The 23,240-nt window shown below is 44.0% G+C and overlaps 1 protein-coding gene across 2 annotated transcripts in view; it reads left to right on the plus strand.

Annotated features, from left to right (window-relative positions):
* The window catches only part of ABL1 (ABL proto-oncogene 1, non-receptor tyrosine kinase), a 122,658-nt gene that overhangs the window by 61,478 nt on the left and 37,940 nt on the right, over positions 1-23,240 (plus strand). Inside the window, exon 1 of one of the 2 annotated variants that reach the window (XM_048823368.2) lies at positions 17,973-18,385. The exons of the other annotated variant lie outside the window; for it this stretch is intronic. Within the exon in view, the coding sequence (XP_048679325.1) occupies positions 18,301-18,385 (85 nt within the window). The 5' untranslated portion in view covers positions 17,973-18,300. Of the gene's footprint in view, positions 1-17,972; positions 18,386-23,240 lie in introns of those variants that run through there. 2 annotated transcript variants of the gene reach the window in all.

Consider the following 23,240-nt stretch of genomic DNA (forward strand, 5'->3'; position numbering starts at 1 on the left):
CTCCCGGGTCCCAGCTTCCCCAAGTCTGGCTGCTGCCCGGGCTCCCTGCTCCCAGGTCCAAGCCCAGCTGCACCTGCCCGGAGGCTCCCAGCTCCCCATGGGGAGCCCGGCAGCTGCACCGAGGCTCCTGGCTCCCTGCTGGGAGCTGCCCAGACTACGTGTGCAGTGCTCCCTGTTGGGCTCCCGGCTGCAGCAAGGAGCTGGGAGGCGGGAGCTGCATGTGGAACTGAGAGCCCAGGCTTTCATCACCCCCACACTGCCCCTCGTAAGTCTGTGGAAGCATTCCTGGTGAGGACACACACCACTGACGGAGGGTAGTGTAGACATGGGTTGTAAGCCAACCTAAGATGGGTTGACTTAATTTTCTAGTGTAGCTCTGTGAACAAACCCAAACCCTAGCTCTGTGAACAAACCCAAAAGATTTGGTGGGCTAATATATGCTTAGCATGTTAGAATGTTGAGAGAGCCTTTTCTCACAAAATGACAGGTTTCAGAGTAGCAGCCGTGTTAGTCTGTATATGCAAAAAGAAAAGGAGGACTTGTGACACCTTAGAGACTAACAAATTTATTTGAGCATAAGCTTTCATGAGCTACAGCTCACTTCGTTGGATGCATTCAGTGGAAAATACAGTGGGGAGATGTGATTAGGCCCTATGATGGTGTCCCCTGAATAGATATGTGGACACAGTTGGCAACGGGCTTTATTGCAAGGATAGGTTCTTAGTTGTGGTTCTGTTGTGTGGTTTGTGGTTTCTGGTGAGTATTTGCTTCAGGTGGGGGGCTGTCTGTAAGCAAGGATTCAGAGTAACAGCCGTGTTAGTCTGTATTCGCAAAAAGAAAAGGAGTACTTGTGGCACCTTAGAGACTAACCAATTTATTTGAGCATAAGCTTTCGTGAGCTACAGCTCACTTCATCGGATGCAAGGACTGGCCTGTCTCCCAAGATCTGTGAGAGTGATGGGTCGTCCTTCAGGATAGGTTGTAGATCCTTGATGATGCGTTGGAGAGGTTTTAGTTGGGGGCTAAAGGTGATGGCTAGTGGCGTTCTGTTATTTTCTTTGTTGGGCCTGTCCTGTAGTAGGTGACTTCTGGATACTCTTATGGCTCTGTCAGTCTGTTTCTTCACTTCAGCAGATGGGTATTTTAGTTGGAAGAATGCTTGATAGAGATCTTGTAGGTGTTTGTCTGAGGGGTTGGAGCAAATGCGGTTGTATCATAGAGCTTGGTTGTAGACAATGGATCGTGTGGTGTGGTCTGGATGAAAGCTGGAGGCATGTCGGTAGGAATAGCGGTCAGTAGGTTTCTGGTATAGGGTGGTATTTATGTGACCATCGCTTATTAGCACCGTAGTGTCCAGGAAGTCTACACTATCAGAGGCTCGTTCACCTGCGCATCTACCAATGTGATATGTGCCAGCAATGCCCCTCTGCCATGTACATTGGTCAAACTGGACAGTCTCTACGTAAAAGAATAAAGGGACACTAATCAGACGTCAAGAATTATAACATTCAAAAAACAGTCGGAGAACACTTCAATCTCTTTGGTCGCTCGATTACAGACCTAAAAGTGGCAATTCTTCAACAAAAAAAACTTCAAAAACAGACTCCAAGGAGAGACTACTGAATTGGAATTAATTTGCAAACTGGATACAATTAACTTAGGCTTGAATAAAGACTGGGAGTGGATGGGTCATTACACAAAGTAAAACTATTTCCCATTGTTTATTCCGCCCCCCCCCCCCCCCGCTCTTCCTCAGACGTTCTTGTCAACTGCTGGAAATTGCCCACCTTGATTATAACTACAAAAGGTTCCCGCCCCACCCCCCACTCTCCTGCTGGTAATAGCTCACCTTACTTGATCGCTCTCGTTACAGTGTGTATGGTAACACCCGTTGTTTCGTGTTCTCTATGTATATAAATCTCCCCACTGTATTTTCCACTGAATGCATCTGATGAAGTGAGCTGTAGCAAATTGGTGAGGATTTTTATCAAGCCTTCCCCAGGAAAGGGGGTGTAGGATTTGGGGAGGATTTTTGGGGGAAAGACGTTTTCAAGCGGGCTCTTTCCCGGTTATATATCTGTTAGACGCTTGGTGGTGGCAGCGATAAAGTACAAGGGCAAAAGGTAAAATAGTTTGTACCTTGGGGAAGATTTAACCTAAGCTGGTTAATATAAGCTTAGGGGGTTTTCATGCAGGTCCTCGCATCTGTACCCTAGAGTTCAGAGTGGGGAAGGAACCTTGATAGCATCATCAAGGATCTACAACCTATCCTGAAGGACAACTCATCACTCTCACAGATCTTGGGAGACAGGCCAATCCTTGCTTACAGACAGCCCCCCAACCTGAAGCAAATACTCACCAGCAACCACAAACCACACAACAGAACCACTAACCCAGGAACCTATCCTTGCAACAAAGCCCGTTGCCAACTGTGTCCACATATCTATTCAGGGGACACCATCATAGGGCCTAATCACATCAGCCACACTATCAGAGGCTCGTTCACCTGCACATCTACCAATGTGATATATGCCATCATGTGCCAGCAATGCCCCTCTGCCATGTACATTGGTCAAACTGGACAGTCTCTACGTAAAAGAATAAAGGGACGCTAATCCGACGTCAAGAATTATAACGTTCAAAAAACAGTTGGAGAACGCTTCAATCTCTTTGGTCACTCGATTACAGACCTAAAAGTGGCAATTCTTCAACAAAAAAACTTCAGAAACAGACTCCAACGAGAGACTGCTGAATTGGAATTAATTTGCAAACTGGATACAATTAACTTAGGCTTGAATAGAGACTGGGAGTGGATGGGTCATTACACAAAGTAAAACTATTTCCCCTTGTTTATTTCCCACCCCCCACATTCTTGTCAACTGCTGGAAATGGCCCACCTTGATTATCACTACAAAAGGTTCCCCTCCTTCCCCCCTGCCCCTGTTCTCCTGCTGGTAATAGCTCACCTTACCTGATCACTCTCGTTACTGTGTGTATGGTAACACCCATTGTTTCATGTTCTCTATGTATATAAACCTCCCCACTGTATTTTCCACTGAATGCATCCGATGAAGTGAGTTGTAGCTCTCGAAAGCTTATGCTCAAATAAATTTGTTAGTCTGTAAGGTGCCACAAGTCCTCCTTTTCTTTTTTCTCACAAACTACCTGTGCTAGGTGGTAGGTATTAAAAATAAAACATTGTCTGCAGACATAATTGCCTTTTAATACAGTACACCAATTGTTAGGTAAGTAATAAGCAAGGAATGTTTGAGTATGCATTAAAACAGTAGTCTTATGGGATATGTTTTGCGTGTTTACAAGGTGTCAATGAGTAATTATCAGGACCAGAAAGCAATTGAGTCGAGAGATTGTTTAAATCTGAGATTGTCTTTAAGGCTTTGTCTATACTACCAAGTTTTGTTGCCAAAAACTGCTTTTTGTCGACCAAATTGTGCATGTGTACACATTGCGATGCAACTTTTGTCGGGTAAAATGCCCGGTTTTGGCAACTAAATACATCCACCACGATGAGAAACTTATGTCTTTTTCCTCTACATTTTTCTTGACAAAGTGCCAGTGTAGACATCATGCTTGATCTCATCACTTTAATTGATCTCCAGGAGGTGTCTGACAATGCCCATCCTAACCACTCTGGTCAGCGGTTTGAACTGTGCTGTCCTGCAGCCAGGTAAACGACCATCCTCCCCTCCCCCTTAGAAGCCCCGGGAATTTTTTAAATTCTGTTTCCTGCTGTCTCAGCATGGAGAGGTCCCATCACATCATCCTAGGTGACCATAGCAGGTTATTACACCAAATGCTGTCCCACTTGGACCACTGTGGAGCTGTTGGATCTGATCAGTATATGGGGAGAGGAGGCTGTGCAGTCCCAGCTGCGCTTGAGCCATAGGAATTGGGATACCTACTGGCACATTTTTCGAGCCTTGTGCAAAGAGAGCTATGATTGGACATGCTATAGTGCAGAGCGAAGATAAAGGAGCTGAGGCAGGTGAACCATAAGGCGAGAGAGGCAAACTGTCGCTCCGTTGTTTCACTCAAAACCTGCCGGTTCTGTAAGGAGCTGGATGCTATCCTTGGTGGCAACCCCACCTCCACCACCAAGAGCCCTGTGGATACTTCGGAGGGAACGGAGGCGGCAGAAAGAGGACCTAACCTGGAAGACAAAGTTATTGATGAAGAGGTGGAGTTAAACGAGGATGTGCAGCTCCCGGCAGGGTTGCCCGGTGGGGCAGGCAGCCAGGAACTGTTCTCCACTCCAGAGGTGTCTAGCCAGTCTCAGCAGTCGCTCTCCTGGGAGCAAGAAGCAGGAGATGAGATACTTGATAAGTGGCTGTGGTTTGTGCAGGTTGGAGATGGGTTCAGGATATAGAAATGTGGGAGGCTGTCTGTGTTTCTGTGAGGTGGACATTTCCCTGTGTAGCTAATGGGTACGGCAGAATGGTGTTGATGCACGCCGAGGTCCCATGGTTAGTCCTCCAGAGAGATGTCCAGGAAAGTTTCCCGGAGGTACTCGCTAATCCTTCGCTGAAGGTTCTGTGGCAGAGCAGCTTTGTTCCTTCCCCCATTGTAGGAAACTTTCTCACACCATTCGGCAATCACTTGTGCAGGGACCAAAGTGGCACATAGGCGAGCAGCATAGGGAGCAGGGCGGAAGCTACAAGCGTGGAGTAGATGTACCCTCATTTCCCTGCTTACCCTTAGCAGTGAGATGTCTGCTAGAATGACCCCCGCCTGTGGAAAAGTGTGGGAGAATTTTAGAATTTTTTCCATAGAATGCTCTGCACCTTGCAAAGAGAGTGTGCTCTTTTCCCCATGTGGAGCAGCCCTCCCGCCAACACTCACCATGCTTTGGCTGTTTACGGAGATGTGTGCCTGGCTAGGGTCAGTGAGAAAGTGATGGCAGTGTTTCAAAAGGTGTATTTCACTGAAACGTTTCAGTGCTGTGCGTGAATTTAACAATCCCGCTTCTGTGCATTGTCCCCTGTGCTTCACCAGATGTGGCCTTCAGGAACACCCCATGCACCCCTGCCGAGCGTCTCCGCCAGATAAGAAAGTGCCCAACACGCAGCAAAGAAGACATGTTCTGGGAGGTATTGCAGTGCTCAAATGAAGAAAAAAGGGAACGTAAGGAGTGCTGGGGGCAGGACAGAATAGAGAATCAAGCGTTTGTTAAGGATGCAACTGAGAGGATGATTACAGTGATGGAGGAGCAAATGCAGATGCTGCAGTCCTTAATAGGGCTGCAGACGGAGCAGATCTGTGCTCGCCCTCCCCTGCAGCACGCTTGTCCATGACCCCCCCGTCCCCCCCCCAAACTCCGCCCACGCATTCCTTTCCGGGCAGTCTCGGTTTCCCCTTCACTCCACCCCCACAAACAACTTTCACAATGATAGCTGGACCTACACACAGTTGTGAAAGTCTGTCCGTCCCTGGTTCCTCCTTTCCCCATCAGGCATCTCTGTGTGTGTGTGTGTGTGTGTGTGTGTGTGTGCGCGCTGTTTCTTGCTGAATAAAAGCAAAATTCTTTCATGATGAATCACTGGTTTTTTTTTTTTCTTTTTTACAAATTGAGGTTGCAGGCCCCACCACTGGCACAGGTATTGTTATCCCTGTCTTACAGGACCATAAGGCCCCAAATGACACTACCGTGTCTGAGGAAAGCTAGCGCCTCTGACAGAGAGACACACATTACTGGTGCTCATTGTCAAAGTGCTGCCTTAAAGCCTCCCTGATTCAAATTGCCCCCCCCCCCCCCCCCCCCCCACCGTGGGTTCCTGTGACAGCCCTGGTATCTGGCTGCTGAAAATCAGCAGCCAAGCGGTCTGCCTTAGCACGACACCCGTAGCAAACCTGCCGCCCTTATCTTCACAGATGTTACGCAACGTACAGCACACGGCTGTGACCATGGGAATATTATCCTCATTAAGGTTTAGCCTGCGATAAATGCATCGTCAGCTTGCCTTTAGTCTGCCAAAGACACATTCAACTGTCATCTGGCACCTATTCAGCCTATAGTTGCTGTCCAGGTGTCCCGTTTAAGGTTTCATGAGCTACAGCTGACGCCGGGTCTCCCAGGATCACTACGGGCATTTCAACATCCCCCACTATAACCTTCTGGTTTGGAAAGAAAGTCCCCGCTTGTAGTTTTCTGAACAGGCCGGTGTCCCTGAAGATGCATGCGTCATTTACTTCTCAGACCACCCTGCACTCATGTCAGTGAAACGCCGTCGGTGATCCGTAAGTGCCTGCAACACCATGGAGAAGTACCCCTTCCTATTGATGTACTCTGTTGCGAGATGGTCTGGTGCCAAAATTGCAATGTGTGTGCCATCTATTGCCACCCCCACAGTTACCGAATCCCATTTCTGCAATGCCATCCACTGTTTCATTCACATTTCTCAGAGTCACGGTTCTTCATAGCAGGATGCGATTAATAGCCCTGCACACTTGCATTAACGCATCCCCAGCGGTCAACTTCCCCACTCCAAATTGATTTGTGACCGACCAGTAGCAGTCTGGAGTTGCCAGCTTCCACATAGCAATTGCCACATGCTTCTCTGCCGAGAGGGCAGCTCTCATTCTGGTGTCCTTGTGCCGCAGGTCTGGGGCGAGCTCCACGCACGGTTCCAGGAAGGTGGCTTTCTGCATCCGAAAGTGCTGTAGCCACTGCCCGTCATCCCACACCTGCATGACTATATGATCCCGCCATTTGGTGCTTGTTTCCCGAGCCCAAAAGTGACAGTCTGCCCTATGCAGCTGCTCTGTGAATGCCAAAAGCAATCTCAAGCTGCTTCTATCCATGTCACGCAGAATGTTGGGCGCCTGCGAGTCGTCTTCCGTTAGGAATTTGATGATTCACTGCACTGCCATCCGTGATGTCTTCATGACAGTTAACAGAGCAGTGTGGGGTTCATCCCTTCCCACAAAGATGCTGGGGTGCACAGCAGAGAATGGGCCAGTGGCCATGTGGCTCTGTTCCCAGCCCCGTCCCTGTTCTCGCCTCCGGGCTGGGAACGGAGCTGCAGCCAAGGGCCAAGGCTGGGGGTAGGGGCAGGAGGGGAGTGGCAGCTGGGCCACGGGGGGGGGGGGGGGTCATGGCTGGGGATGGGGCCAGGCGCGGGGGCAGGAGCCGGGGCCATGGCTAGGGGCAAGGCTGGAGCATAATTGGGGGCGAGGCTGGGTGGTGCTCCCTCCCCACCCTCCGTGGGGGCTGGCCTGGGCCAATTGTGGCACCCCTCCCCCCCGAACATTCCTTTGCACCCTGGTAGGCAGGTGTACCCCACAGTTTGGGGACCTCTGGGCTAAGGGAGGGAGGTTGGTACTTCAGCCCTGCGGGGTGCACCTGCTGCGGCTCTGCACTTCAGCCCCATGGGGTGTGCCCGACTCTCAAACTTCTGAAGATTACCATATGCAGCTTGGAGGGTCAGTAAGTTTGGCCATGCCATATGATCTGTGCTAGCTTTAACTTTAGTGATCACGGTGAGTCCAGTTTGAGATTTTTCCATGTTTTCCTTGGCATATAAAAGTGAAGTTCTTGTTACTTAATTATGCGTAGTGCGCTGAAGTTTTATTCATTGCAAGCTGGTTTAAAATTTGGTCTGCATCAGTCAAAGAATTCTGTGCTGCACGAAACTGATCACATTGCAAGTCAGAGTTAACCCCACCAGAGCTCCTCAGTTGCTAGTCCCCAGTATCAGAGACCTTGGTATCTGCCAAAAAAAATTTGACAAATGGAGACCACCACAGCAGTTTGAGGACCCCGGCTGAGCCTTACAGTTAAATCAGTGTCTAAAAGAAGGCTGGACTAGCCCATGGAGGGGAGGAAGCATTCCATTTGCACTGGAATCAAAATTGTACTAGCTAAAATTTTATTTTAAAACATAGTGATTGCTCATAAGATCTAGCATGTTTTCCATGATCATTGTGGACAGTGACGGGGGGGGGGGGGGGGGGGGGAGGGGATAGGGATGGTGTTACACTATATATTGCATTTTATAGGATCCATCTGCACTGTGAAACCTTCCATTTCAGAGCAGAACAGTCTAATATGGTAATTCTTTGACTGTCTATAATGCAATTTGGTCTTGCTTGTGTGGATCACAGACCAGAAGCAGTGGCATATTAAGATGTGTATTATTAAAAAAGCCTTTCTAGTTCTATTGTCCTATCCTTCTAAGGATCACAAAGTGCTCTCCAATCAATGAATTAACTCTCCCTAACACTTCCTGTGAAGAGATAAGCCCCATTTACGGATGGGGTAACTGAGGCACAGAGTTTAAAATGACCCCAATCAAGTTTGCACCAAAGTTGGGTACAGAATGTCTTTCTTCTCACTCAGTCCCTTTCTTTATCCTCTAGCTTATGCTGCATATCTTTCAACTGACTTTTTCCATCCTTGTGCATTTAACACATGCCTTCAAAAAACAAACAAGCAACTGCTTCTACTCTACTCTGGGGACTCAAAAGCTGCTGCCTTTTTTTAATCTCAGATGAGAATTTTAAAACAAAGTTCAGCAGCACTTTAAAATTGGTGAAAAGCACTGTCTGCTTTTAATGTGATCATAGCAAAATTTACACCATCTCCTCTTTACTGTGAGATCATCCCAGAATTCACTTTCTGCTTATGGAGTCTGATCCTCCCATTGCAGCCATCATGCACATTAGTGGTGTTTAACTTGCATGGTCTTCTGGAAGAATTGGTGCCTCGACCTCTGGAGGTAATTTTAAAAAGTAAGAAATAAAATAATAATTGTGTATTACAAAAGCTTGTATGTAATAGAACAACTGACTTTAAGGTTGAATCAGTCATTATAATCCTGAAATCAGCACACTTCTGTTGACCAGGTTTTGTGTGTGTGGGGCGAGGAGGGGGGGTTTAAAAGGGGTTAATTGGTTTAACAATTAGAAGATCATTGTGCATGTAATGGCACTATTGTGAGTTTTGTTTACCCAACACCCATTATTTTTACAGCACACTATAAATAGAGACACAGGCTTGTCTACACTGGCAATTAGCAGCGCTGCAACTTTCTTGCTCAGGGATGTGAAAAAACACTCCCCTGAGCGCAGCAAGTTGCAGCGTTGTAAAGCGCCAGTATAAACAGTGCCCCAGCACTGGGAGCTGTGCCCCTTGTTGAGAGAGGTTTTTTTTTAGAGGCTGGGAGAGCTCTCTCCTGGCACTGCGCCATGGCCACGGCAGCACTTTAGCGTTGCCAGTGTAGACTAGCCCTAAGGTCCTTGCCCCCTAGTGCTTAGTCTAGTTTGTCCTGATCCAAGTGAGAGTAACACACAGTAGGGAGAATGAGGAGGGAATGAATGAAGTTGACAGTGATGGGATCACAAAGGGATTGTCTATTTGGGAATTATGGCCAACTTAACTAATGGAGTGTATTGAACGTGCGTGAGTTAAAGCACATTAAACCCTTGAGTGGGCACTCTCATTCAGAAATAAAGTTGCCTTAGGCCAAATCAACACTACAGACCTATATCAGTATAACTATGTTGCTCAGGTGAAAAATCCACACCCTTGAGCGACATAGTTAGGTCCCTACCAAATTCACAGTCCAGTTTGGTCAATTTCACGGTGATAGGATTTTAATAATTGTAAATTTCATGATTTCAGCTTTTTAAATCTGAAATTTCACAGTGTTGTAATTGTAGGGGTCTTGACCCAACAAGGAGTTTGGGGTGGGGGGTGGGGGGGTCACGGTACTGCCATCCTTATGTCTGTGCTGCTGCTGGCGGCGGCACTGCCTTCAGAGTTGGGCAGCTGGAGAGTAGTGGCTGCTGGCCCGGAGCCCAACTCTGAAGGCAGAGCTGTCATCAGCAGCAGTGCAGAAGGAAGGATGGCATGATATGCTATTGCTACCCTTACTTCTGTGCTGCTGCCTGCAGAGCTGGGCCCTCTGTCATCAGCCACCGCTCTCCGGCTGCCCAGCTCTGAAGGCGGCAGCGCAGAAGTAAGGGTGGTGTGGTATAGTATTGCCACCCTTACTTCTGCGCGACTGCTGGCCAGATGCTGCCTTCAGAGCTAGGTGCCCGGCTAACACCTGCCACTCTCCAGCCGCCCAGCTCTGAAGGCAGTGCAATAGTAAGGGTTGCAGTACTCCCCCCCACCCCCCATAAACCTTTTGATCCCCTGCAACTCTCCTTTGGGTCACGACCCTCAATTTGAGAAATGCTGGTCTCCCCTGTGAAATCTGTATAGTAGAGAGTAAAAGCACACCAAAGACCAGATTTTGTGGGGGCGAAAGAATCAGATTTTGCAGTTCGTGACGTGTTTTTCATGGCTGTGAATTTGGTAGGGCCCTAGACATAGTTATACGGACCTAACCCCCCTGTAGACAGTGCTATGTTGACGGGAGAGCTTCACCTGTTGACATAGCTACAACCTCTCGAGGCTGTGTATTACCGACGGGAGAAACTCTCATGTCGGCGTAGTATTGTCATCAGTAAAGCTCAGCTTTTGGATACTCAGGCCTTACCTGTACAGCAGCGTTACATTGGCGTAATAGTAGTCAGCTCACCTCAAAGTGCCTTGCGTCTGCGCACAATCTGGTTTTAAACCAAAATATGTCGTGGCTGTCTTGGAACGGGGTAAGTCCACTTCATGATGAGTGTGTTCATTCCTAACTATATCACTTCTGAAGAGAAAAGGAGTACTTGTGGCACCTTTGAGACTAACAAATTTATTTGAGCATAAGCTTTTGTGAGCTACAGCTCACTTCATCCGATGCATTCAGTGGAAAATACAGTGGGGAGGTTTATATACATAGAGAACATGAAACAATGGGTGTTACCATACACACAGTAACGAGAGTGATCAGGTAAGGTGAGCTATTACCAGCAGGAGAGCGGGGGGGGGGGGGGGGGGGGGGGGAGGAGAGGGGAGGGGAACCTTTTGTAGTGATTATCAAGGTGGGCCATTTCCAGCAGTTGACAAGAATGTGTGAGGAACAGTGAGGGGTGGGAAATAAACAAGGGGAAATAGTTTTACTTTGTGTAATGACCCATCCACTCCCAGTCTCTATTCAAGCCTAAGTTAATTGTATCCAGTTTGCAAATTAATTCCAATTCAGCAGTCTCTCGTTGGAGTCTGTTTCTGAAGTTTTTTTGTTGAAGAATTGCCACTTTTAGGTCTGTAATTGAGTGACCAAGGAGATTGAAGTGTTCTCCAACTGTTTTTTGAATGTTAGAATTCTTGACGTCTGATTAGCGTCCCTTTATTCTTTTACGTAGAGACTGTCCAGTTTGACCAATGTACATGGCAGAGGGGCATTGCTGGCACATGATGGCATATATCACATTGGTAGATGTGCAGGTGAACGAGCCTCTGATAGTGTGGCTGATGTGATTAGGCCCTATGATGGTGTCCCCTGAATAGATATGTGGATACAGTTGGCAACAGGCTTTGTTGCAAGGATAGGTTCCTGGGTTAGTGGTTCTGTTGTGTGGTTTGTGGTTGCTGGTGAGTATTTGCTTCAGGTTGGGGGGCTGTCTGTAAGCAAGGACTGGCCTGTCTCCCAAGATCTGTGAGAGTGATGGGTTTTTCTTCAGGATAGGTTGTAGATCCTTGATGATGCTATCAAGGTTCCTTCCCCACTCTGAACTCTAGGGTACAGATGTGAGGACCTGCATGAAAACCCCCTAAGCTTATTTTAACCAGCTTAGGTTAAAACTTCCCGAAGGTACAAACTACTTTACCTTTTGCCCTTGTACTTTATCGCTGCCACCACCAAGTGTCTAACAGATATATAACCGGGAAAGAGCCCGCTTGGAAACGTCTTTTCCCCCCAAAATCCTCCCCAAATCCTACACCCCCTTTCCTGGTGAAGGCTTGATAAAAATCCTCACGAATTTGCATAGGCGAATACAGACCCAAACCCTTGGATCTCAAGAACAATGAAAAAAGCAATCAGGTTCTTAAAAGAAGAATTTTAATAGAAGAAAAAGTGAAAAGAATCACCTCTGTAAAATCAGGATGGAAAATACCTTACAGGGTAATCAGATTCAAAACATAGAGAATCCCTCGAGGCAAAACCTTAAGTTACAAAAAGACACAAAAACAGGAATATCCATTCCATTCAGCACAGCTTATTTTCTCAGCCATTTAAACAAACAGAATCTAATGCATATCTAGCTAGATTACTTACTAAGTTCTGAGATTCCATTCCTTTCTGTTCCTGGCAAATGCAAAACACACACACACACACACACACACACACACACACACACACACACACACACACACACACACACACACACACACACACACACACACACACACACACACACACACACACACACACACACACACACACACACACACACACACACACACACACACACACACACACACACACACACACACACACACACACACACACACACACACACACACACACACACACCCCCTTTGTTTCTCCCCCCCTCCAGCTTTGAAAGTATCTTGTCTCCTCATTGGTCATTTTGGTCATGTGCCAGCGAAGTTATCCTAGCTTCTTAAGCCTGTGAAAGGACTTTTCCTCTGGCCAGGAGGGATTTTAAAGGTGTTTACCCTTCCCTTTATATTTATGACAGATGTGTTGGAGAGGTTTTAGTTGGGGGCTGAAGGTGATGGCTAGTAGCATTCTGTTATTTTCTTTGTTGGGCCTGTCCTGTAGTAGGTGACTTCTGGGTACTCTTATGGCTCTGTCAATCTGTTTCTTCACTTCAGCAGGTGGGTATTGTAGTTGGAAGAATGCTTGATAGAGATCTTGTAGGTGTTTGTCTCTGTCTGAGGGGTTGGAGCAAATGCGGTTGTATCTCAGAGCTTGGCTGTAGACAATGGATCGTGTGGTGTGGTCTGGATGAAAGCTGGAGGCATGTCGGTAGGAATAGCGGTCAGTAGGTTTCCGGTATAGGGTGGTGTTTATGTGACCATCGCTTATTAGCACTGTAGTGTCCAGGTAGTGGATCTCTGGTGTGGACTGGTCCAGGCTGAGGTTGATGGTGGTATGGAAATTGTTGAAATCATGGTGGAATTCCTCAAGGGCTTCTTTTCCATGGGTCCAGATGATGAAGATGTCATCAATGTAGCACAAGTAGAATAGGGGCATTATGGGACGAGAGCTGAGGAAGTGTTCTAAGTCAGCCATAAAAACGTTGGCATACTGTGTGGCCATGTGGGTACCCATAGCAGTGCCGCTAGACGAGCCATTTACAACACATACTTTGCTTCTCTACAAAAGAAAAAGGACACTAAACTATCTAAATTACTATATTCCACAAGGGGCCACAACAGTGGTTCCCTTAACCCACCGAGCAATATTGTTGTTCTATCCAACTATACTCTTAGCACAGCAGAAGAATCTGTCCTATCTTGGGGACTTTCCTTCTGCCCCTCCACTCCCACGAACATGATACAGTTCTGTGGTAACCTAGAATCCTATTTTCGACGTCTCCGACTCAAGGAATATTTCCAACACACCTCTGAACGACATACTAACCCACAGAGACCTTCCTACCAAGACTACAAAAAAGAAGGATTCTGGGTGGACTCCTCCTGAAGGTCGAAACAACAGGCTGGACTTCTACATAGAGTGCTTCCGCCAACGTGCACGGGCTGAAATTGTGGAAAAGCAGCATCACTTGCCCCATAACCTTAGCCGTGCAGAGCACAATACCATCCACAGCCTCAGAAACAATTCTGACATCATAATCAAAAAGGCTGACAAAGGAGGTGCTGTCGTCATCATGAATAGGTCGGAATATGAACAGGAGGCTGCTAGGCAGCTCTCCAACACCACTTTCTACAAGCCATTACCCTCTGATCCCGTTGAGGGTTACCAAAAGAAACTGCACCATTTGCTCAAGAAACTCCCTGAAAAAGCACAAGAACAAATCCACACAGATACACCCCTGGAACCCTGACCTTTGGTCACTCGATTACAGACCTAAAAGTTGCATTTCTTCAACAAAAATACTTCAAAAACAGACTCCAACGAGAGATTGCTGAATTGGAATTAATTTGCAAACTGGATACAGTTAAGTTAGGCTTGAATAGAGACTGGGAGTGGATGGGTCATTACACAAAGTAAAACTATTTCCCATTGTTTATTCTCCTCCCCTCCCCCCCCCCCCCCGCCACTGTTCCTCAGTGCTGCTGGAAATGGCCCACCTTGATTATCACTACAAAAGGTCCCGTCCCCCGTCCCCCCCCCCGCTCTCCTGCTGGTAATAGCTCACCTTAAGTGATCACAGTGTGTATGGTAACACCCATTGTTTCATGTTCTCTATGTATATAAATCTCCTCACTGTATTTTCCACTGAATGCATCGGATGAAGTGAGCCGTAGCTCACGAAAGCTTATGCTCAAATAAATTTGTTAACCTCTAAGGTGCCACAAGTACTCCTTTTCTTTTGCGAGTACAGACTAATACGGCTGCTACTCTGAAATATATCACTTCTGGCAGTCCTTCAGTTACTATTCCACACTGCATTGCTTCACACCTGGATTGATCTGTCTGTGTACCTCTGTGCCCCACCATTCCTTTTGGATCATCTTGACCTGATGTCATCTCTTCATTGAAATGGTGGCAGGCAGCCATGACTAATCCTTTCTGATACCAGGTAGTAATGAATTCACATGGCCATTACAGCTACCATGCCCCCCTGTGCCTTTTGCGTAGACTTATTCAGAAGTCCTGGATTTAATTGCCCTCTTTTGGAGAGCAGCATATTTAATCCAGTCTGGAGAAGAGTCACTAGAATGCGAATATCTACAAGACACTGTCAGAGCAAATATAGACAAGGGGGCACTCCTGGTGCTGGTCCCATTGCCAATTTAACTATATTTGTATGGAAGCACTTTAGATCACTTTGTTTTGCCAGTGTACTTTCCTTGTTAACCAAATGCACTTGCATCAACTTGTTTGTATTAATTACTGTCATGATCACAGCTTTCTGCAGTGGGTCCTCCATGCTACCTGGTAGAAGTTCAAAAATGGCAATGGCAAAATTAACGAAAGCCAGTATATGAATCATGGGAATTTTAGTTTGACTCCGCCCCCATCAGTCCCAGAATTCCTCTAGTTTCCAGTAGCCATCCCACAATGCCCTGTGAGAAAAGTCACAGAGCTGAGCTGCGGAGCATTGCACCACGGGATATCTGCCCAGAATGCTAATTAATTAATTAGAACAAGGGCAGAGATGTGTGGATGCAATGATTAACAAGGAAAGTACCTTAAACCAACATAACAAAGAGGTTTAGATGCACTTCAGTTTAATATAGTTAAATCACTGCATGTAGAGCAAGCAAACTAGATAGATGTAATATCATTGTGTCAATATGGTCTCAATCTTTGTATGTTAAATGCATAGTAAAAATGAAAAGCCAGGAAAAGCAACTACATTAGTTAACATCAGAATATCCATGCACATACTCCATTCAACAACTAAAAGGACTGTACTAGATGGAAGTGTCTGTAATCTTGACAGGGAAACTTAAGAAACTACTCAGAAATCTTGCATACACCCACACATTTTAAATGTTCAGTTTTTAGTAATAGGGAATTGAATGTGCTCTCTTCAGAAGTGTATTTAGGTGTTGATATAGCTATTGCCTGTATCTAAGGAAGGGAATAAAGAGAATTTGAAACCTGGCTTAAAAGCATCAAGCACAAACCACTTCAAATAATAAATGTAATCCTTATTAATTCGATTGGCATTGCTTGTATTACCTTATTCATAATGAGGCTGTTGAGTGTTAATGGGGGCAGTCGTGGTAATTCCATTGGAATTCTGCATTCCTGCAGCTGCAGTGAAAAGGATTCATGACATGGAAAAGTAGAATAGGTCAGTATAACTAAACATTACAACATGAGATTCAGATCCGCTATTGTGTTGCTACTCCATCGCAGTTCATCAGCACATGATGACTGGGTCACTTGTGTGTCTTGCATAACCCTCCTCACAATATTGTGATTTAATCCTCCTTTTCACAATTCAATGGCTTAAATCTTTCAAAAGTGTAAACTCTGTGCATACAGTATCTATTTGGAAAATAAACGGTCTCTGAGTGAGTAGATAGCCCTCAGTTGCTCTTGGATCTTGGCTAAATTCATCCACCTCCAGAGCACAGTTCAAGCAGAGCCCTGAGTGAACTGCAATACTCTTTTTTCCTTTTTAAGGGAGGTAGCACTGTGCTGTGGGCTGGGCACCATACTTAATGTGAAGAGATCAGAGTTTTGTCCTTGTCTCTACCGCTGACTGTGAACTTGAGGAATTCACTTAAACTGAGTCACAGAGATAGGGATAATAGTGCTCACCAATCTTTATTTATTTTATTTTTTTTACAATGTTTTGAGATGTGTGGATAAAACCAGAAATGGGTGCAAAGTGATTTATGCTATAGAAAGAATGCAGCTGGTGGTATGATCAGAAACAGTGTTTCTTACCGTTTTAAAAAATGGCATGGGTTGACGGACTGGTGATTTCTTTCCAAGTTGTGCTGTTAGGAGAATGCACCTCCACAGACCAGAACTCTGAAGCAAAACAATGCTCTAAAATAATGTATATGGAGAATCTGGACTGTGTGTTTGCTGTGTTAGATACATGCTTTTCAGATCCTGGAGACATGCAGAGTTTCCCTTGAAATATTAAATATTTGAAAATGTTAGCGGGAAGGGAGAAGTGCAATAGTTAGTTTATTTTGGCGCAACTGTTTATTAAAACAAATATGGAGAGAAACTTTCAGGGCAGGGAACACATGGAGGGAAAATATGAAGTCATGCTGGGGTCAGTCCTCTTTGTGGATCCCAAGAGCTCTAGTCATGTTTGCAGCAGCAGTGTTCCACACATTGTGATGGTGTGTACCCAGCTGATCTGCTGAAGTTCATTTTTTTCTAAAGAATTAGAAGAATACAGTATTATATATTCCATTTTATGTCTACTGTGTAGAGCAGTGGTTTTCAACCTGTGGTCCGCAAACCCATGGAGCTCCACAGACTGTATCTAAGGGGTCCATGAAAGGTGGTTGCTACCATAGAACAGTTGTTTTCAGCCTGTGGTCTGTAGATCCTTGGGGGTCTGCAGCTAAAGTCTAAGATTTCCAAAGGGGTCCGCACTTCCATTCAAAATTTTTTAGTGGTCAACAAATGAAAAAAGGTTGAAAACCACTGGTGTAGAACAATGTAAAAGCATGTATGTATTTAAACAAAGGGATGTAGATCAATGTAGACGACAGAGGAGCTGAGCCACGCATTGGTTGGACATACCACAAATACAAAATTGGGGAGAGCCGCAAGCAGGACCATACCCTTCACAAACCTGCAAAGCAAAACAGTGTTAAGGGTGGGAGAGGCCATTGGGGTTCTCAGAAGCATTGCCCCTCTATGTAACAAATATTCAAAAAGTATAATTACTTCAGGTCTAGGTATGTGAGTCTATACAACAGTAAATATCACAGTGGTGTCAGAATTGTACGTGCTGGGGAATAATGCCTATTCCTCTCCTGCGTTGTACTTAGTGTGGTGAATGGGAATGGCTGCCAGTGTTGCTTTTCTGCACAGGAGTAAAGTTCAAAATATTAGTATAAAGTGCCATTGTTCTTCGGCGCTAGGACATTGTCTATCCTTTGCCAGTCTGTGCATTCTTACTACTGTAAATTCCCATATACATCTATGGTGTTATATAAATAATAATAATTAGCCCTTACTTTGTTTTGAGTTTCTTTGACTCTAAGGAAATGCCTCCAATGACGCTGCCGTTGCTCCCAGGGCAAGGAAGACTTGCTGATTTTGTTCTCTGGAAATGACTGAAGAAATATGTTGGTAGAATCCTGCTGTTGACATGAATCGCAGGCAAGTTGGAACAATGAGGGGTTAAGTATGCTGTGGGCGTAACTAGCCTATCTGATGTCATGAAGTCAGACAGCCAAAGCCTGAAGGGGGCCCTTTGTTGGCAGTTTAACGTAAGCAGCTCTGCCTGCACGAAGTGTCTAACGGAGTGAGAGTATGAGGGAAGGAATGGCAGAGTTTTGGAGCTGCCGCAAGAAGTAATTGCTTCCAACTTAGTAGGATTTTTTTTCTCGCCTGACAAAAGAGTTAACGAGGGGAGCAAAACTTGAGTTAAGTTTCTGGGACTGGTACTATGGGCCCTGTGGATTATCTGTCTCTCTGGCTTATTCTTTTCTTGGTTTTAAGAGTGCTGGATTTTTAGATCTCTTAACTGGCAACTCTTTTTTGTGTATGTGAAACCTAAGGGGGAGGGGAGAGAACACACAAGCCGAAGCCAAACTAACAAATGAAAATGTTGGAGATTTGCTTGAAATTAGTGGGTTGCAAATCGAAAAAAGGACTTTCTTCTTCCTCCAGCTGCTATTTGGAAGGTAAGTTCAAAACTGTGGCTGTTTGAAGTGGATTCTGGGGGGAAGTCTTGGCTTCTTGAGGCCTAACAGCTGGATTCCTAAAGTCTGGAATCCCTTTGCTTAGGCCTCTGGTATATTGTGTGGCTCTGCGTTGTGAGAGGAGCAGCCAGATTGTGTGATCGTGGACCTTAGCAGAGAAGTCCTTCCTCCACTTTTGAGTTGGGGCTATAACGGAGACACTTCTTATTTTCAAAGTTAACCTAAGCTCATTAGTTTGTTCTCACTTATGGGGATGAGGAGAATTTTCATGGTATATGTGGCTCCATGTGTTTTCAAAACCAGGTGATTTTCATTAACTACAGTATACAAAGGGAACATGGCTCTACCATTTATGGTTGTAAAATTTCAAGGGATCTTACTGCTGATAAAATAAACAAAGCCATATCTGCAGGCCTTGAATTTAGTTTTGCCTGCAGAAGGGTCTCCCTTTTTTGGGGGGAAAGGGGGTGGGGAGAGAAGCCACTCTTGAAGTTAGGACTGAAATGTAAAGGAGCCTAGATGCTTGAAAAGCATCTTATATTTAATTTAGATCAACAGAGCTGGTTGAATACTGCAAAATATTTTCTGCCAATATTCAGTTATATTGTTTTAATTCATTTTGGTCTGATCCGTATGCCTTTTGTGTTTGCTTTCCTCAAGAGTTCATGCAACTGAGTTTCACTTCCATGAATGCTCATGGAAAGCGAATTTCCAAGTCACGTGTATAAGTATTTGTGGAAACTGAATTTTAAATTTGTATGCATGATTAGATAGAGAAGGATTGGACTTGTGGTTAGGGCGCCGGACTGGGAATTGAGAGATCTGGCTTCCTGGCTCTGCCACAGATTTCCAGTGTGACCTTAAGCAAATTACTTAATCCCATCTGTAAAATAGGGATAACATTGCTTTTCTCCAATCCTTGTCTGTCTTATTTATTTCTGTTATAAACTCTTCAGGATAGGGATTGTCTTTCCATATGTATTTGTACAGAAACTAGTGCAGTGGTTCCCTGATCTTCTTTGAGGCCTCTTAAGTGCTACTGAAGTTCAAATAATATTCATTCCAGAAGTATGTTGTTCACTCATCAAATCAGGGAATGGAAACCAAACCATGTGACTTAACTTGACCAATCACAGGTAACTGTTGCTCGAGAGTCAAATATTCACCAGAGAAATGTTCCCAATTAATTTATAAATGAAAAAAATCACAAAAGACATGAATAATTTCTAATAAATCAAATTGAAGAAATTGTGATTTGCTTGTAGATATCTAAATAGTAGAGTCTAAATTTGTAAAATATGTTTGCTGTTACTCGTTCAGCTCTAATATCAACAAGAACAAGTGGTAGAAGCATTCTTCTCTTTTCTCCCCCACCACTTCTATTCTTACTTTCCCCCGCTTCTTTCTTTTTCCATCCCTTGTAAGATTTTTTTTCTGTGTTAATTAAAAACGATCATGTTGGGAGATCCAGTAGTGGCCAGGCTTGGATATAAAAGAGTTTTATTTTGTCTGAGTAGACCGGGCCGAACCAGTCTACAGAACTACTAATTCTGTACAATCCAGGTCTGTGCCACTCTTCTTTAATACTGTTTTCATTCATAGATTCCAAGGCCAGAAGGGACCATTGTGATCATGTAATCTGATCTCCTATATAACACTGTCCTTAGAACTTCTCCAAAACAATTCTGAGAACATGTTATTTTAGAAAAAAATCCAGTATTGATTTTAAAATGGTCAGTGACGGCGAATCTACCACAATCCATGGTAAATTGTTCCAATAGTTAATTACCCCCGTTGTAAAAATATATGCCTTATTTCCAGTCAGAATTCAGCTTCTAGCCAGTGGATCATGTTACACCTTTCACTGCTAGATTGAAGAGCCCACTATTAAATATTTGTTCCCCATGTAGATACTTACAGACTATTCATCAGGTCACCCCTGGACCTTCTCTTTGTTAAGTTAAATACATGGAGCTCCTTGAGTCTATCACCATAAAACATGTTTTCTAATCCTGTAATCACTCTCATGGCTCTTCTCGGAACTCTCTCCAATATATGAACATCCTTCTTGAATTACGGGTATAAGCACTGGACACAGTATTCTTGCAGTGGTCACACTGGTGCCAAATACTAAGGAAAAATAATTCTCTATTCCAACTCAAGATTACCCTGTTCGTGCACCCCAGGACTGCATTATCTTTTGGCCACAGCATCACACTGAGAGCTCGTGTTCAGCTGATTAGCCACCAACACCCCAAATCTTTTTCAGACTCACTGCTTCCTGGGATAGAGTTCCTATCCTGTAAGTATGGCCTACGTTCTTTGTTCTTAGATGTATACATTTAGCTGTATTAAAACACACATTGTTTGCTTGTGCCCAGTTTACCCAGAGATCCACATCCCTCTGAATCAGTGACCTGTTCTCTTAATTATTTACCACTTTCCCAATTTTTATATCCTATGCAAACTTTATAAGGGATGATTTTGTTTTCTTCCAGGTTATGGATAAAAATATTAAATAGCATAGGACCAAGAACCAATCCCTGCAGTACCTAACTGGAAACATACCCTCTTGATGACAATTCCTGGTTTACAGTTACATTTTGAGATCTGTCAATTAGCCAGTTTTTAATCCATTTAATGTATGCCATGTTAATTTTATATTCGAGTTTTATAATCAAAATGTTGTGTGATACCAAGTCAAAGTATGGTATATCAATACTATTACCAACCAAACTTGTAATCTCACAAAAAAAAAATCAGGTGAGTTTGACAAAATTTATTTTCCATAAACCCTTGTTGATTTGCATTAATTACATTACCTTCCTTTAATCTTTATTAAGTCCCATATCAGCTGCTTCATTATCTTGCCCGATAATGATGTCAGGCTGACAGACCTATAGTTTCCCAGGCCATCCCGTTTTACCCTTTTTTAAAATTGGCACATTATTAGCTTTCTTTCAGTCTTATGGACCTTCCCCAGTGCTCCAAGACTTACAGAAAATCAACATTAATGGTCCAGCAAGTGCCTCAGCTAGCTCTTTTAAAACTCTTGAATGGAGGTTATTTGGGCCTGCTGATTTAAAAGTTTTAAACCTTAGTAGTTTCTGTTTAATGTCCTCCAGAGATACTAGTGGGATGAAAAGAGAGTTATCATTATCAGATAATGAGACTACATAATCTTTCCCCCCCCCCAAATACAGAAGAGAAATATTTATTAAACACTTCTGCCTTTTCTGCATTATTATTTGATAATTCTATGATATCCATCTAGTAGTGGCCCAATACCACTGGAGGGATTCTTTTTGTTCCATGCATTTATTTATTCATTCATATATATAAAATAAAACCTCTTATGATCCGTAACAATGCTGGCCTTAGATTTCTTCTTGTGTCCCTTTGCTTCCCTTATCCATTTTCTACAATTCCCAATTTCTGATTTATATTAATTACGAAGAGTTTCCCTTTTCTTCCATTTGTTTTATTTATATATAAAATTTATTTTTTATAACTGCCTTCACTTCCCCTCTAAACCAGGTCAGTTTTTAAACCAGCCAGGCTGCCTTCCTCAGTTATGACTTTTTGGGCATCTAGTAAGGTATTCTTAAATTATTTCTAATTATCATACATATTTTTATGACTAAATTCTTCTTCCTAGCTCTGTTCACTCATAATTGTTTTGTGAAACTGGCCCTATTAAAGCACCAAGTGTGTGTGTGTGTATTTATTTATTTATTAGACCATGTCCTAACAGAAAGAGAAACTGACCACAGAACTAAAAATTAAGTGATCGTGACTTGTTATATATTATTGGTTTGTACTTTATTCTGCTTGGACATTATAAATATGACACAAATATGGACATTATAAATATCAAGTCATGATCACTGTTAATTTTTAGTTCTGTGGTCAGTTTCTCTTTCTGTTAGGACATGGTCTAATAAAGAGTTGCTTGTGTTTGCACACTTTTTGAGTTAGGAAATTGTCATCTATACTGTTTAAAAAATCCAAGGATGTTTTAGTACTGGTGGCATGAGACCTCCAGTATGTGTCATTCAAATTGAAGTCCCCTACGATCACACAGTTTTTTCCCTACACATTATAGATAGGTGCATAAGGAGATGGTCATCTAGTTCCCTATTTTGATTTGGTAGTCTGTAGCAGCCAAGAATACCCCTGTTTTTATGGGAAGACTTGAACCACGTTGGGCCACCACTGTATTGCAGCTGGGTCCTTCATACAGTTTTTATAGTGTATGTAACACATAAGGCCCTAATCTTCCCAGCAAAAGTTACCATTGAGGGATGGTGATACAGCATAGTATTGCTCTAATTTTGCTGTTGCACAATGTGGTCTTACGTGTGTGGATACAATCAAACCATGTTAAAAAGATGATATGGAAATGTACTACAGCCTTTGTCTTTACAGTTCCAAAATGGGGTTATAACACAGTTTGATTTGGTGCTCACAGGCAAGACCAAATTGCCATGAGGTGGTCCCCTGATACTATAAATTATGTCTTTACTTCAGTTTCTCTAAAGCTGCATCTGTATACTCATTTCCTATAGTGGACTGGGAAATGAGTTTGGAAACAATGCTTAAAAACACTTCCAGCAAACTGATATCTAGATCAAATTTATTTCCCAGCCCGGGACAAAGCTGAAGTCCGCATCCGAAGATAATGGAAATGAACAAGCTTTGCAATTGGCAGTTTTAATGATATTTACTCTCCTGCTGGGACCAAGGAATCAGGGAATACAGATAGCATCATAATCCTGATCAGTTCTGCATCTCTCTTGGGAAGGGGATTGAAGAGTGGAAATATAACAGCATAACG

This window comes from Caretta caretta, chromosome 16 (assembly GCF_965140235.1).
Source record: "Caretta caretta isolate rCarCar2 chromosome 16, rCarCar1.hap1, whole genome shotgun sequence".
NCBI lineage: Eukaryota > Metazoa > Chordata > Testudines > Cheloniidae > Caretta > Caretta caretta.